The sequence below is a fragment of the Gracilinanus agilis genome, chromosome 4, assembly GCF_016433145.1.
Source record: "Gracilinanus agilis isolate LMUSP501 chromosome 4, AgileGrace, whole genome shotgun sequence".
Taxonomy (NCBI): domain Eukaryota; kingdom Metazoa; phylum Chordata; class Mammalia; order Didelphimorphia; family Didelphidae; genus Gracilinanus; species Gracilinanus agilis.
This window is the reverse complement of record NC_058133.1, coordinates 368,788,599-368,805,806: the sequence shown is the minus strand read 5'-3', so window position 1 is coordinate 368,805,806 and position 17,208 is coordinate 368,788,599. Positions and strand designations below refer to the sequence as shown.

At 38.7% G+C, this 17,208-nt stretch overlaps 1 protein-coding gene across 1 annotated transcript in view; it reads right to left on the bottom strand.

The window, feature by feature from the left end:
- Positions 1-17,208, bottom strand: part of NT5DC1 (5'-nucleotidase domain containing 1) — a 246,551-nt gene that overhangs the window by 22,846 nt on the left and 206,497 nt on the right. Inside the window, exon 12 of the mRNA XM_044676784.1 lies at positions 11,441-11,609. Within this exon, the coding sequence (XP_044532719.1) occupies positions 11,441-11,609 (169 nt within the window). The remainder of the gene's footprint in view (positions 1-11,440; positions 11,610-17,208) is intronic.

Genomic DNA, 17,208 nt, shown 5'->3' with positions numbered 1-17,208 from the left:
CAGGGGACCCCATCCCAACAGGAAGGCACTTGTGCTAATTATAATTAATGACACTTAGAAGGAATTGCTTTCAGAATACAGAAGACCTTTCTGTTTGCAGGAGAGATCCTCATGAATGGTAAATCTATGAAAACAGCACTGCGCCTATGTAAAACAGAGAAGAGCCCTCCAAGGAGGGCCAGACTACCAGCTGTTAATGAGAGAGATGAGCAGCTATAGGCTAATTTCTAATATTTTGGATGACAGCCAAGTCCAGAAAACATTTCAAACTCCAAGTTAAAGAACTACACGTCTGTAGTTCTTATATATATGTACTGCCTAGAGTACTACATAGTAAAATGCTGAGGTAGTGGTGTCTAGGTTATCTATCATTCTACTTTAAAAACAAATAACCAGGGGCAGATAGGTAGCTCAATGAATAGAGAGCTAGGCCTGGAGTTAGGAGGTCCTGGGTTCAAACTTTACCTCAGACACATCTTAGCTGTGTGACCCTGGGCAAGTCACTTAATACCAATTACTGCTTTTCTATCTTGGAACTGATACTTAGTATTGAATCTAAGACAAATGGTAAAGGTCTAAGACAAAACAAACAACTAAAAAATCAAATGTATCAATAAAATGAGCACATCATCAATATCATAGTTTTCTAGGGTTTTTTGCTATTATCACAGAAAACGCCTTTTCAGATTGTGATACTTTAAAACCCTTTAAGAACCAGATTATTGTTCAATTGACTATTGATGTATTCTCCTAGTTCTCAAACATCTTTGTGGGGATAAAGGCATTGTTGAGCTGTTAGCAATTTCAAAAATAAGCTCTCCATTTTCAGTTCAATGTGGGGCGATGTAGCCAAAGAGGTCCAGTTCTGAAAACCATAATTTAACTTATGTAATTACAAAGTTGAAATACTACAGGCAAACTTAATGGCAGAACTAGATTATCTGTGGGAATACCACTGATCTAATCTATCCAATCAATCAACTGATGCTTTTTTTATTCTCCAGTGCTTAGCACATAGAAATGTTTAATAAATGCTTACCGATTGATTGACATGCCTTCTATGTGAAATGCAAAGACAAAAATGAAATAATCTCTCATCAAGATCTTAGTCTTCCACTGAAATAACTCATTCCAAAGTTATTTAACATCTTTACTGTTAAATCCAATGACTTTTGCTCCGACCTTCTTTTCTTTCAATTTTAGGTAGCAAAGGATACTGCTGAAAATCTTCTAGACACCCTCTTCTCTTGGCTTTGTGAAAGAGAATTTAAAACTCCCTTTGTTTATTTTAACTCAATCGATCAAGAACTTGGAGTGTCCCTCCTTTCACACTTAAACACTTCAAGATCTTTTTTACAAGAAAGCTCTCACCCTCAAGAAACAGAAAGTGGATCCCACAGACACTGCCCCCTGGGCAGTGCCAGGCAAATTAAGAATTAAGAAACGGGCAGCTGGGTAGCTCAGTGGAGTGAGAGTCAGGCCTAGAGACGGGAGGTCCTAGGTTCAAACCCGGTCTCAGCCACTTCCCAGCTGTGTGACCCTGGGCAAGTCACTTGACCCCCATTGCCCATCCTTATCCATTACCACTCTTCCACCTATGAGACAATACACGGAAGTACAAGGGTTTAAAAAAAAAAAGAATTAAGAAACTATGATTGGTTCCTGAGATGTGATAGACCAGCCCACAGTGAAAGGAAGTAGAAACCAGAGAGACAGGAAGTGATGTGGGAAAAGGGCTTATAAAGGGCAAGACTGAAGAGCTTGTGTTATTTAGAATTTCTGGGGTTCTATTTAGAAGTATTAAGCCTCAAGATATGTAGATATATGACAACTTCCTGTGGACATGTGGGGGACTTTGAAACTATATTTCCCATGGTTCAACAGGTTTCCTGTTTTGGATGACGTCTTCAAAGTAAAGCCTGGCTTTAAATATGGGAAGTCAGTTTTGACTTTCTCTTTGCTACCTGAGCGCTCTCTTTCTTTTGCTATGGAGACAAGATGAGGGAAGGTAGGGAACATAATGGCTGAGGCGGCAATTTGAAATTTTTACAGGCGCGTGGTCGATTTTATTCTATCAACATGGGCCTAAATAAAATATTAGTTTTCCTCACAATACCAGCCTTTATTATTTTTAAATATTACAAGCTGGAATTCATTCTGCTTTGGAATTCATTTGGCACTGGAGATTCTTGCTGAAAGAGAGAATTCTGCATTGGTGGCTCAAGGAGTTCAGCTTTGGTGACTTGCTTGGGTTGAGGAGACCCTGGCCAGAGACACTGGTTTTTTGGCTCTCCTGTCTTCAGTGGGATGCTCTCTTCGCTGAGACTCTCTTCAGCGGCATCAGACTCTCTTTTGGTTGGTGAAATGTCCGGCTGGAGACACTCTCATAGGCTGGTGAGATTCGCATTCGGATTTGCACTCATGGTCTGGAGGCACTCGGATCTAGACTTAGGGTATTTAGCTAGGCAATATTTTCTATTGCCTTCCTACATTTCCCTCTCTTTACTATCTCTACTTTGCTGTAATAAAGCTACTAACAGACTCATAGTTTAATTTTTAATTATTATAAATGGCGACCACAATTTTCTTTAACTCTTACAATTTGGTCAAACCCTTTTTAATTCTTACAGCTTCTGTGACACTGCACTCCCCAGGTTGAATCTTCTTTTCTGATTGCGCCTTCTTTGTCTGCCAGCTCCTTAGACCATGCTGCCAGATGTTAACAGGAGACAGGAGGAGCTATAGGCTACCGAGGACCAGCAGCTCTGGTGTGTGGGCTTGCCAAGCCCTTTTCAGGACTGCTCATCCACCTTTGGTGTCCAAGAAGCCATAGCCTGTGCAGCAGCCAAACTTAGGAAACCAAAGGGCCACAGACCCCTCAGCTAAGAAATGTAAGGACCCTGGGGAAACTGTAATGATCCTTATATAAACCCAAGGAGTCCTAGTGATAGAGGTGTGAAGCAATAGGAGATATTGGTGAAACCTCCTTATATGAGACTGCTTTATGACCCTGCAGCTGAAAGTAGTAAATCAGCAAGCAGGAATAAGCAGCTTACTTGTTCCCACCTACTATCACTGACTAATGAGGGAGTGATTATTTTCCCACAATTAGTAATTAGATTGTATAATAACTTCAGAGGTAATAAACCCTGAACTCTATTTCTGACTGCAATTTGTTGGTTTGAACTAGATTATCTGTAATTACAAAGTTGCCTTTTATAGTTACCAGGTGAATCTCTAACAGACACAGTTCACTTTGGAAAGCTGAGAATAAATCAGGTTTCTATTGGGTTTTTTATGTTATCTAATTTAATGATAATAAATAAAGTAAAGGAAAGGTTGGAGTAAATGATGAGGAAAGAGGGATTAAGGATGAAACCCTAAACCTTATCTAATATATTGAATGTATATTAAATCTTCAGTAGCTCTAAAGCAGTTGATATCTTGAAGCCTGCCTGACAGAATGCCTGGTGAGGCCGGAGACCTGGCTTTGATTGCTTAATGGTTTATCTCAGTCCACAATGATTTTGCTTTGTACTTGATCTTCTTGTTGATATTTATATTGGTATATTGATTTTGATTTACAGATGTTGTCTGATGATTAAAGTTGGATGCTGATACACACAGAATAGTCTATGAGCAGCTTAGACAACTAACCCTGAGATGACCCCTTCCTCCCACCAGCATCTCAAGATTGAGACCCTGCCTGATGTTCTGAGTTTTCCTTCTTTTATAGGCACATCTCAACTAACTTTTGGTCTCATGCTAGCTCAAATGCCCTCACTGCATTCTGTGTTCCAACCTAGTAACTGGCAATTATGCTGAACCAAAATGGCTTCTTGCAAAAGTATTTACAGAAGGCAGCAGAAGCACGGTCATCCACAGCATCCAAGCCATTGTCAGGCATCCTGACCTGTGTCTGGCTACTGGGCTTCAGTGGCACAGAGAGTGAGACTGACAACACCATACCATTCTGCCTCACTTAAATCCAACTAATAAGCGAGTCAAGACATCACCCTGTCATAGCATGGATCCTTTTTGAAAAACAAAGGACAAATAACAACACTACTGTTGTGGTCCCTGAGATATGATTGTCCCCAAGTTCTTTCCTGGGCTATTTTCTCCCTTCTCCTCAACTCCTTTCCTAGGTAACCCCACCTGTTCCTGTGGCCTACTCCAAAAAGCACTAATTCCTACCACTTTCTGGAGCTTCATTTCCTGAAAATCCAGGTGCTTTCTAGGTATCTTCAGATAGATGTCCAATAAGCTCTTTGAAGTCAATATGTCTAAAACTCATTTTATCCCTTTCCCTCAAACAATTCCTTTTCTTTTTCACTAACTTTTCTATTTTTGCTGATGGTTCTATCATTTTCTCAATCCTCCATATTTGCTACATTAGAATTATTTTTAACCTTCCCTCTTTCTCATCCTCTATAAACAATCAGGTGCCAAGGTCAGCTGATTCTTCTTCCACATCCCTTCCTTTTTCATTTCTCTAAGTCTAGGTCTAGTCCAGGCCTGTATAACCCTGGGCAAATTACTTACCCCTGTTTACCTCAGTTTCTTTATCTGTAAAATCAGCTGGAGAGAAGGAAATAGCTAACCACTCCAAGAAAACCCCAAATGGGGTCATGAAGAGTCAGACACAACCGAAGAAACTGAACAACAACAAAACATGCCAAGCAGTCTGGTAGCGGCTAGGGACCCAGATGCAGTAAATAAAACAATTCCTCTCAGAGAGCTAAGTCTAGGTCAGGCCTTTATTTCAGACTAGCTAGACAATGGTAATAACCCAGTTCTTCCTGCTTCCAATCTTTGCCCTCTCTAGGACATCCCTCACACTTTGTCATCTTTCTGACACAAGACTCTGGTGTCACTATTATGTACTCAAAGACATTCAATGGCTTCTGACTGCCTACTAAAGAAAGTAAAAAATATGTATGATGGCATTCAATGCCCTCCCTAATTGAACTTCAATCTACATGAAACGATGCTATCAAAATAGGGAGAACAGAATTGTAGAATCTACCTCAGAGAGTTGTTGAAATCGCTTTGTGAACCCAAAAGGGCTATAGTAAAGATTGCACAGGGGCTGCTAAGTGGATGGAGGCCTGGGCCTGAAATCAAGATATGAGTTCCAATATGGCTTAGACATTTCCTAGCTGTGTGACCCTGGGCAAGTCTCATAACCCCATCTCTGTTTTTCATGTGTAAAATGAGCTGGAGAAGGAAATGGCAAACCACCTCTGATATCTTTGCCAATTAAACCCCAAGAGTCTGAAAAAACTGAGCAACAACAAAAGAATGCTGAACTTCCACTCTGGGTTTGGCACAACTGTTTTTCTAGTCTCCTAGGTTCATGATCTTGGAGTTCCCTTTGCCATCTTACTTTTCTTCATCCCATATATACATTGTACCCACCTCCCCTCCATCTGAAAGAATCCCTCTTCCTTCAAGGTAGAGCTTATGCAGAGTCTTCTACATGAAGTCCTTGATTCTCTAAACTGCTACATGCCCTCCCCCTTGGATTTGTAGTTAACTACTTTGTATTTATTCTTTGTAGATGCAATCTGCATATAATTAGACACATCCTTTACTTCCTTGTTAGAATTTTAGCTGAGTGTAATTATTTTATTTACTGCATCTGGGTCCCCAGTTGCTACCAGACTGCTTGGCACATTTTGTTGTTCAATTGTTTTGGTTCTTCATGACCCCATTTGGGGTTTCCTTGGCAAAGATAGTGGAGTGGTTTACCGTTTCTTTCTCCAGCTCATTTTACAGATAAGGAAACTGAGGCAAACAGGGGTATGTGATTTGCCCAGGGTCACACAACTACTAAGTGTCTGAGGTCAGATTTGAACTCAGGAAAAAGATTTTCCTGACTTCAGGTCAAGCTCTATCTACTGAGCCACCAGGCTGCCTCTTTGTGGGCCATTAATCAATGCTTGTTGATTGACAGACTGACTGATTGCCCCAGGTCACCCTGCTAAGGTAAGGCAGAGCTGGGATTTGAGCTTGGATCCTGTGATTTTAAGCACAGTGCTCTGTCTAGAGTCATGCTGCCTTTCCGGTAAGAGAGTTATTCCTGGACAAAGGCTCTGAAGGAAGGAAAAAGAGCATGGGACTGTGGACCCAGCGAGGACAATAAGTGTAGCGAGGATAAAGGGTATGTATGCTTCTGTGCCTAGAGCAAACGGGGAGAATAACTGATGGTGAGAACTTTTTTTTTTTTTTAACCCTTAACTTCTGTGTATTGGTTTCTTGGTAGAAGAGTGGTAAGGGTGGGCAATGGGGGTCAAGTGACTTGCCCAGGGTCACACAGCTGGGAAGTGTCTGAGGCTGGATTTGAACCCAGGACCTCCCATCTCTAGGCTTGGCTCTCAATCCACTGAGTTACCCAGCTGCCCCCGATGGTGAGAACTTTTGAGCGGGGAGGAAAGTCAGGTATCTTCTGGTAGACAGCCTCCATATTCTATAACATGCATAATCTCAAGTGGGGTGAACTGCCTCACAGAACTCCACAGTACCCCCCGAACTCCAGGAGAGGGGGCAGTTGGGGCAGTTAAGAATGTGGGTATAAAAAGCAGGACACCTAGTTTGGCAATCTCACTCTTTGGGGGACAGAGGGAGTTGGGTGGCTGGAAAGGGGTAGGAATTACTTCTTCTCAGTAGCTTAGCTTACCTCTAACCCAGTGTGCAGGGCATTTCTTTGTCGAATACTCCTTATTGACTCTAACCAGTCTGTGAGCACTGTGACAAAACCTTGTAAGCAGTGTCCCAGCAAATCCCTCAACAATTACAGATCTACAATCAAGATCATCTTTACCATCTTGGATTTGTTAATATTAGATTTTAAGGGAAAGTTTAGATTGTGAGGGAAGTTAGGGAGAAACAGCTTTATTTAGAAGCTTTCCCCTCTGGGGGGATGGCTATTCTGACAGCACCTTGAAGATTTTAGATCTCTCAAACCTATTACTTTTCCCTCCTTCTCTGATTCCCTGAATTAATAAATCCCTTCTCTTGTTAAGAGTATGGGTGTGCAATGTTGTATTTTCAGGCTATATAAGCTTAATTCATATATTACCTAAGCCAAATCTCCATCCTGGCCAGATCCTGAGAGTAGTGGTGATTAGTGATCAGGAAAGTTGCTAGAAGACATCCTGAGCACTTTACCTATCTTGGGCTTAGGGAATAAGCTTCCAACAGTGGAAGTTGCCAATTTCTGTGGGATTATTCCCTTTTTGCCAGCCAATTTAGCCCTATGATAGGTAAGTCAGGTAGCCTCCATTTCTGTACATAAAGGGATTCTGTTAATAACAGTTTCCAGAAGCTGCAACTGTCAAGGAGGGGGAGGAGAAAGAATTCCATCCACTCATTCCCCTCCTCCTTGCTAGAGGTTTGCTCAGACACCATTGCTAACTGGTTCCATTTTTACAGTTCTCAGTGAAATAGGGTAGAAGGTGGGGGAAGTTGTGAACTTTCTGAAAGAAGAAGAGATTTTCAATGGTTGCTTGCAAATGAGATGGATTTACCAAGATTAAGAGGACCACCGCAGGGCTTAGCAGAGATGATGTATCATCAATATACAGTAGGTAAAATCAATTCAATTTCATGATTTTCACCCTTTATAATTAGCATCCTGAGTCAAAGGCTGAAGATTATTTTATAATTTAATTTACATTCATTGTTATTTACATTCATTGCATCATTTATATTATATGTATAAAACTTCTATTACTATTTTGAATATTATTTATAACCTGTACTTATAAGAAAAATTAAAGACATAAGCAAATAAAATAATTTTGTAGGTACACAAAATCTGAGTTATCTTTTTTTAATGTGTTGTCATCTTGCATTGGTCCAGAGGAATATGAATTATTTATCACTTTATTTATTATATTATTTATATGATTATTTGCATCACTGATATTGGAAGCTTACTTTCAAATATTTTCATTTGCTGTTTGTAATTTTGAAATAGTCCCTAAAAATGATATTTATTCTTGATACATAAAGTTCAAAGCTTCTCTTGTCATTTTAAACTATATAAGGTAAGCTGTTAATATGCTATAGTGATTATGGAAGTGGTTTCAACAATTATTTAGGTATTTTAAAAGTATAATATATCATAGTCATGCAGCTAGGTGGAACAATGGAGAGAGTGTTGGGTCTGGAGTCAGGAAGACTCATGTTCCTTAGTTAAAATTTGCCTTAGACGCTGAGAAGCTGTGTAAGCCTGGCCAGGCAAGTCACTTAACCTGGTTTGCCTCAGTTCCTCATCTGTCAATTGAGCTGGAAAAGGAAATGGCAAACTGCTCCAGTATCTCCCAAATGGGGGCACCAACAGGTATGGCTGAAGTGACTGAACAACAAACATAGTCCCATGTAATGCTTGCCAAGTTATACGATTGGACAAGACCTACATCTACACACACATACACGGGCGCGCGCACACACGCACACTACCCTCATATTTACATAACTACATAAAACTATCTACAAGCTATAATACTACCTCTGCTATATGAAAGTAGAAACGATGATGAGCAAAGCTGTTAGGTGTAAGCAAAAACAGAGTCTTTGAAATCTTGCACATTTGTATATTTGTATATCACTTACTGAATGTCTAAAGGCTTTCTAGGACATCATGTACTTTTTTTCATATGAATTATTTTCTGTAAACACAGTGCAAGACATAACTGACAAAGTGTTTTTTAAAAAATGAGCTAGACATCAGTCTATAATAATGTAAATAAACATATCCAGTTTTGTAATGGTTGGATATCTGAATACATCAGAGGCCACTTACAAGAATAAAATGTAAGATCGTTTGTTCTTAGGGAAAGGCAATGGCAATATACACATATTAAAGAACAGAAAGTTGAAGTTTCCACTATGGAATTAAATTTTATTCAAAAAATATTTATTAGGCATCACCTGTGTTTAAGAAAAAAAGGGAACCTTGAAGACAGAGAACCAGTCTGAGAGCTAGGAAGACGGAGGTTCAAGTCCTCCCTCTGATGTACACTGACTGCTCCTGGACAAGTCATTTAGCAGTTGGTTCATGTAGGCACCTCTCTAGGTCTGTAAGTTGCCCATAAGAGGAAGATCTGCATTAGTAGAGGAAGGTTTTCCAACTAGGAGTTCCCTATACCAGTGAAGTCACAGGTCTGGTTCCTATTGTGATGATGCCTTTGTTCTACATGGTGCAGGAGGTATGGAAGATTCGGAGACAAAAAGGAGCGCATGCCTGATCTCAGGTTACATCCTCCTGGTGTGGCTGCCATTGATGGTGCTGGTGAAACCAACGAGCACACGGAAGCGGGAACATGGGATAACTGGGCGAGAAGGGACACAGATGGGGGAGTGGCTGAGCACTGGAGGCAGGCAGGGGCTCTAAGAGGCAGGAACGGAGAAGGAACATGTGGGAAGGCTTTGCTTGGGAAAAGCTAGCAGCCAGTTTGGCTGGAACACAGAGTTTGGGAAGAGAAGTTCTGCTCAACAGGACTAGAAAAGCAGGGAGAATCAAAGGAGGGAGGCTGAGACCTTGGAGCCATCCTTGTGTCCGTGGAAGGGAAGCACATCGCTCTCTCATAAGTAAGGGCAAAAATGAAAGTCAGAAATGCGTTATTTTAATTGGAGAAAGAAATAAGTTTTGTTTCTTTATCATGAGAGGTTTAAAAGTAGCAGCCAGGTGGTTCAACAGATGGAGTGTTGGACCTGGAGTCAGGAAGAAATGAGTTCAAATCCAGCCTCAGGAAGCTACTGTGTGACTGGGCAAGTCACTTAACCTCTGTTTGACTTAATCCACTGGAGAAGTAAATTGCAAACCATTCCAGTGTCTTTGCCAAGAAAACCCCATGACAGTGTGGTCCGTGGGATAACAGAGAGTCAGACATGACTGAACAAAAACAAGATAGTAGAATGATTTGAGACCCTCCTGAAAAAGTGGGATGGGAATAAGCCTAATTCCTCTGCTCATTCTTAGCACTGACCTTATATAAAAGTGATTGGGCACCCACCCTTACCACTCTTCCACCTATGAGACAATACACCGAGATTAAGGGTTTAAAAAAAAAAAAGTGATTGGGCAAATATAATACCTTCATAGTTCAAACTTTGCAAAATGCTACTCCTTTATATAATATCCTTTATTATAAAATGTAACAAAGTTACTTTTTATGTTATACAAACACAAGCATTTATTAATCATCTACTATATGCTAAGTATGGTGCTAGGCCCTGGAGCACAGGTATGGTGATAGTTTAACAACTGGCTTTGTGGGAGAAAAATAAAAGCATGACATATTTTACTTTTTCTTTTCTTAACCCTTTTCTTCCACCTTAGAATCAATACTATGTATGATTCCAAAGAAGAAGAGTAGTAAAGGTTAGGCAATGGCAGTTAAGTGACTTACCCAAGGTCACACAACTAGGAAATGTCTGAGGTCAGATTTACACCCAGGCCCTCCTGTCTCCAGGGTGGATTCCCTATTCACTGAACCACCTTGCTACCCCTATGGTATACTTTAAAGTCCAATCTACATGTTTATTATTCTCTCCATCACTTTCAACTTAGGATTTGTAGCATTTGCTCGTTTCTAAGCTGTAAATGTGCTGAAAATTTAACAATTGGCTCTTGAGTATCAATATGAGTGGGCTCCATGCACTCCTGCCCTGGGGTTACTAAAAATAAAACTTCTATGGCAATGGGGCCACAAAGACACAGAACTACTTCATTCTTAATGATAAGTACACATATAGACATATTGAAAATAAATACAAATAAATGTAAAGTAGTATGAGAGAAAGATAATAGTAGTTTGCAGCATGCAGGTTAAACTTCTATTTCAGATACACATTCAAAAGACATTTACTGGGCACCAATTATGTTAAATTCTGTGCTAGATGCTGGAATGAATTTATAGGGAAATTATTAAGCATTGAGTTGCTCAGTATTAGTAATGTCATTCGCTTTTAGATAATCAAACCTTTTGGTATTCAATGTATTAACCAAGAATGATTTCCATATTTTTAGAGATAACATCATGTCACTGATTTGGGACTTCCTCCACTGCCACTGGCAACTTTGTAATTGGGTTAATGAGACTTTGGAGCCAAAAAATGAATCAGCTATTGGTCCATCTTTTGTTGATGAACCTCCCCAAAGGTGGTTGCCTGTCCCCAATTACAGTCTACTGGCAGGTCTGTACTCAAACCTTTCTAGACCTGAGAGTGTTTGTGCTCCAATGTTATGGCACCCTGAGAGCCCAGGGTCACAACTATGCCACAAAAATGGATCTTGAGCTATAATTTCGTGCCTAAATAATCTTAAAAAATTAATCATATTGTAATTTATTTCCCTAGTGGCAAGATGACAAAATAACATAGGTATGAAAGATAAATATCATACAGTTATTTACTTTCCTTTCCTTACCTGCAATAGCTTCCAGACTTGGGACAGTAATAGTGCTGTAATCATGAATTCGTTTACAAGACCATGTGAAAGTCAAAGAATTCTCCATGTTCTCCTTACCCAGAATACCATCAACAAAGAAAGAGCCCCATTGTTTAGAAAATGAATATAAAGGCTTTATGCGCTGTCCCTGAAAGAGAAAACAGAGATAAACAAGCTACATCAAAGTAAGATCATGTAATGGGTTATAGACTTTTTTTCTCTAGAAAAACAGAATTAACACAAAAAAAGTAGTAATGCCAGTTCGTTTTATTCAGAACAATAATATGGTTTAGATTGCCATTAGAGCAGTCTCCCCAAAATGGTCAATAACAATCCTAAGGTATTTTCAGAGAAATGGCAAACAAATAAAAAACAAAACACACAGAAACATTGCATGGAAAAATCTGTAAGCCGCATTCCTAAGCAATTATTTTTGGAGTAATATTGAGCCCCAAATATGCCTTTAGTTTTATGAGCCTTTGTGCTTTCCATATTTATTATGCATTCTCCAATTCCCGTTCTTGACCACCACATGAAATCCATCTGCCATTTTTTTGGGGGTAGGAGTGGGGCAGAACTTCTGCTGATATAAGATCACATGATTTTTTTGGGGGGGGGCACCTTAATATTGTAAGACCTTTATCATATACTTAATTGGAGTCAAGTTCATAAGGATGAGATTTTGATTTTAGATGGTATTTATCTGAGAACCTACTAAAGAGGAAATGGCTTAATTTCACTAGAGATATTTCAGGGAATAATGGAATCTGACACCTACCTGAGAGAAAATTTTATAACAATATTTTTAACAACCTGGCTCTAATTTACCTTTCCAGGTTTATCATGATTTCTCCTTACATACAATATGGTTTGGGTGAAATGGCCTTTTTGATTTTTTTCCCATTTACATACTGTTGTATGTGTCCCCCAATCCTTGGAAAACACTTCTTTCTGCCTTTTAATATTCAGTATCCCTCAAAGTATCCCTGTCTACGCAAGGCTTTTCCTGATTCACTATGGTACTAATGCTCTTAACCTCTATCTCTGATTATCATACATTTATTTTGTTTTTGCATTTATATGTATATATTGTCTTCCATAATAAAATGTTACCTCTTTGAGGATAAGAACCTTTTGATCTCTATATACTTGATGCCTAACACAGTGCCTGGAAAATAGGAGGCACTTAATAAGTCTTGGTGGATTGACTTAGGGACAAGCTTGTTATGGGTTCGAGTTGTAGTTAAGTTGTTTAGTCCTGTCTGACTGTGGAACTCATTTGGTGTTTTCTTGGCAGAGATACTAGAGTGGTTTGCCATTTCCTTCTCCAGCTCATTTTACATATGAGGAAATTGAGGCAAGTGGGGTAAGTAAGTTGTCCAGGTTCACATATCTAGTAAGTGTTTGAGGCCAGATTTGAGCTCAGTTGCTCCTGACTCCAAGGCTATCACTCTCCACTGCTACCCCTATCTGTGTATAGCTACAAGCAAAGCTATTAAATATTCTATTGCCCAGGTCTCTAATATCATCCTTCCTCCTCCAAAATAATTTAAGAATCTGAATGTAAGGGATGATGGCAATTTTTAGCACTAGATAAAACCTGATGTAAACTTTTCTTTTCTTTTCCTATATAAAAATGGAGGTTTTTTGCTGCATAATTTTAATTTTACCTTCATTATAGGTCTTGCATCAATTTCGATAGAAAGAAACATTTAAACCTTGCTGTGAGTCAGACAGTAAGATTTAAAAATAACACCCGGACATATACTGCAATACATAGGTGTATACCTCAAAGAGAAGATACCACCGCCTGTTTTAGTAAACGTATAATCTCATAGGGAAGACATGACAAATACGTAATCAAAGGAACCATAATAATTACTCAAGTGTGCAAGAGTAGTTTGGCAAGGATTTCACTGGTGAATTGGAAAAAGGTGAGACATACTCATTTTTTCCCATGGCATTTAGTAATAGCCTAAAATGAATTAGTTTTTCCTTAAACTACTAGAGTGTCATAAGTCTGCTTGCTTAAGGGAAAATTTTTTTAAAAGTTCTAATGAAATTCCCTTTTTTAATTTTAAAGTGTCAAATACATGTTCTGTGGAGACCTAATTATAGCAATGTTATACTTCTGTCACAAATTTGGCATTTTACAGCCTATACTCTTAAATTCCATGAAGAACTTTCTGCTCATAGAACATGTAAAATACAGAATTGCCTTTAATATTTAATATTGCTTAATTCTAAACTCAACAAGATAATAATTCCTTTTATGTGAAAAGGGAAATGTCCGTACAGAAGAAACACTCAACAGCTTTAACGCTGCTCTTGTATGTTATATTGGTTAACCACAGAAAGCAAAGGAACTTGTATTTATAGTGAGGCCAGGAAAACTGGACAGCTGCAAAGGATCAAGCCTCCAAAACACTTAACATGCAAAAGGTTATACAGGTGTGCCTTGCTTTATACAAAGAGTGTGGGAGGCAGGAGGAATGATCTTGTAAAATTGTAAGAAAATAATTTTTTTGAAACCTGAATTATTTCATTAATTTATATCAACTTCTGAAATGCTTTCTGGATTCTTTACAATAGTTATCTTTCAAGTGTCTCTATCCTGCTCCCTCTAAAAACTTAACAAGTGTCAGAAGCCTGAGTAATTTTTTTTAGGGGGAGGAAAGCATCCTTAGGGCAGTGAGGTAGCCCAATGGATAAAGCCCTGGGCCTAAAGTCATCAAGACTAATCTTCCTGATTCCAAAACTGGCTTCTGACACTTATGAAAGGGCAAACCATTCCATTGCCAAGAAAACTCAAATAGGGCTACAAATGATTAAAAAATGATTTTTAAAAATGACAAAAGTCATTTTCACATAATGGAATAACTCCTTAATTTATTAGTTGTTTAAATTGAATGTTTGCTAATGGTTTTTGTTTTTTAAGTAGGACCTCCTATAAAGACTTCATTAAGTAACAACTTAGACTACATCTTCTAGCTGGTCCTAATAAATTATTGGAATTTCCCTTAAGGCTGGAGGAAACTAGGAGACAAACTGAGCCACTTCATAAAAGAATGGAAATACCAGAATTGGCATCAGGGTATGTGAAGCTTTTTTAAAGCTTTTCATATGTTGAATCATTAATGACTCTTATTCCTCAACTACTCACTGGTAAAACCGAGGGGAAAAAAAAAAAGTCCAGATAGCCTGTTGTTGAGGCAACTAGGTGTCATAGAGCAAAGACAAATTGAAGTCAGGGAGATTTGAGTTCATATTGTGCTTCAGACAGTTTACTAGCTGTGTGACTTTGGGCAAGTCATTTAAACTCTCTCTGCCTCAGTTTCCCGATCTATAAAATGAGATAGTAGTTTCCAAGTTCTCTTTGGTTCCATCTCTCTGATATCTGGAATCTGAATTTCAAAAGGATTTGTTTCTTGACTGTAAACAGAGATTTATGTTTACCAAAGAACTAAAATAACGGGAAATATTGTTTCCTTGAAAAAATTGGCTTAAGCAATGAAATAAGATAATTTGCTTTTGATGGTGAATGTTACCAATCTCAGGTTGAAACTCTTCTGCAAATTCAGCAATCTATCATTGACTATCTTGGTAATAATGATAATATATGTGTTTTCTTTTTTAATAGTGAGAATACCAAAAATACTTTTTTCCTTTTTTTCCCCCAAAATGATCTGCTTATTTCTTCATTCAATTTTTCACCAATATTGACTTTCAAAGAAGATCAAGATATTTCTCATTTTATTATGTAGTCATCAATCTACTTAAATTTGCAAATGGTCTGAAGAGCACTTCTTAAATGCAGATGTACTAGATTTATAGCTACAAAGAATGTGTGGAAGCAACAGCATGAAAGTCAGGAGATCTGGTTTTTAGTCCTTACTCTATCACTAACTACCAGTGTTAACTACTATGCATCTCACATTCTTTACCTGAAGGATGAGAACTAGATGACATTCCATAAGCTTATGTATTTTTGTTTTTAAAAAATAATTTCCACAATGGCTGAATTGGTAAATTACTAACTTTTTGTGCCCCTCTCCCCATCACAATACATACCTTTCCCTAACTTTGCTCTTTTGTGTTAGGGGTACAACCATCTTTAATCACTCGTGCTCTCGACCTGAGTCATCCTTAATTGTTCACTCTCTTTAATGTCCAGCCCTCTACTCCCCATATCAAATTTTTAGATCCTGTCAATTTTATTTTCACACTATCTTTCTAGTCTACCCCCTAATCTCTACTCACACCATAACAACTCTTAGTCTAGTCTCATTGCCTCTAATCTGGATTACTGCAATAGCCTCCTAACTGTGAACTCCTTGTCTCCAGTTCAACCCTCCAATTCATCTCCTACACAGTTGTCTAACTGGTTTTCCTAAAGTATAGTTCTGATCATATTAATACTTCACGCAAGAAGCTTCAGTAGTTTCCTATTGCCTTTACAATAAAAAACAACCTGACCTGTTTGGCATTTTATGCCTTTCATAATTTGCTTCCAATCTATCTTTCTAGCCTTACTTAATATTTTTATTTATGGCTCATACTTATTAATTACTGGTCATGCATGCTACATTCCAGTCAAACTGGCCTGTTCTCTGTCCTAGATATGACACAAATGACATTTCTTTTAACTTCTGTTATCTTGAATATATGCCCCCCTCACTCTTCCCTCATAAAATCCTTGGCTTCTTCCCAAAGCACAGCCCAGATGTCCCCTCTACAACTGGTCTTTCCTAATGACTCCAGTCTTGCTATTTTTCTTTCCTCCTCCTACCAAATGCTTAGATTTGATTTATATACATTTTGTATTTACTTATATTGACTTTCCACCTTCTTCTGTCATAGATTCATTATATACGAGGCTCCCTCTACCCTGGCCACATGGGTTAGGTTAGTTTTTCCTTGAAAAGCAGCAAAGCTGTCCCAGGGAGCTGTTAGTTCAGAAAGTTGAGGCTCAAGCTGAATTGCCCTTGACACAATCCTCTGGCAGTCTCTTCCTGAGGTGGCTTCCTGGGTAGGGTCCTTCATACTTGGCAGGTGTTCCAAGACCACCTGAGTTACCAGCTGGTGCTCTGATGACCACAAACATTCCCATGGAGGGGTGGGGGGGGTCTATCCAAGCTCTATGCTGCCACATCCCTGTTGAATATTCTTTTTATGCTATGGTTGAGAATACCCCCTTTTGCTAATTGCGGAATGAGTTCTGAGTCATTTTGGGCCAACAACCTCTAAATGGACAGGGTACTGGCCTAAATTAGGCCTGCCCATCACACCTTTTATCTATTCTGTTTGCATTTTTTAACCTATTTATACACATTGTTTCCCCCATTAGAATGTGAGCTCCGTGAGGACAGAAACTGTTTTTGTTTTCTACTTTGTATTCTCAGTTTGAAAACAGTGTCTGGTACATAGGCACTTAATGATTACTTATGATTGTTTGATTTTGAACATGTTTATTCCCAGGGGATAAATAAAGCTCTTGAAGGCAAGGATGGTTAAATTTTCTTTTTTTGGAGTCCAAGCAACTAATCCCTAGTATGCTCTCAATAAATGTGAATTGAATTGAATTCATTTGAAAAATGGAGAGCTGAATGAAGATCAGAATAATTCACAATAACCAGTGTGGTCCTCAATTTCCTCCTCTGTAAAAGGACAATACCAGATAAGTTATGAGTCCTAAAAAAAATGCTTATTGAATTAGAAACTGACATAGAGACTGTCAGATACTCTGT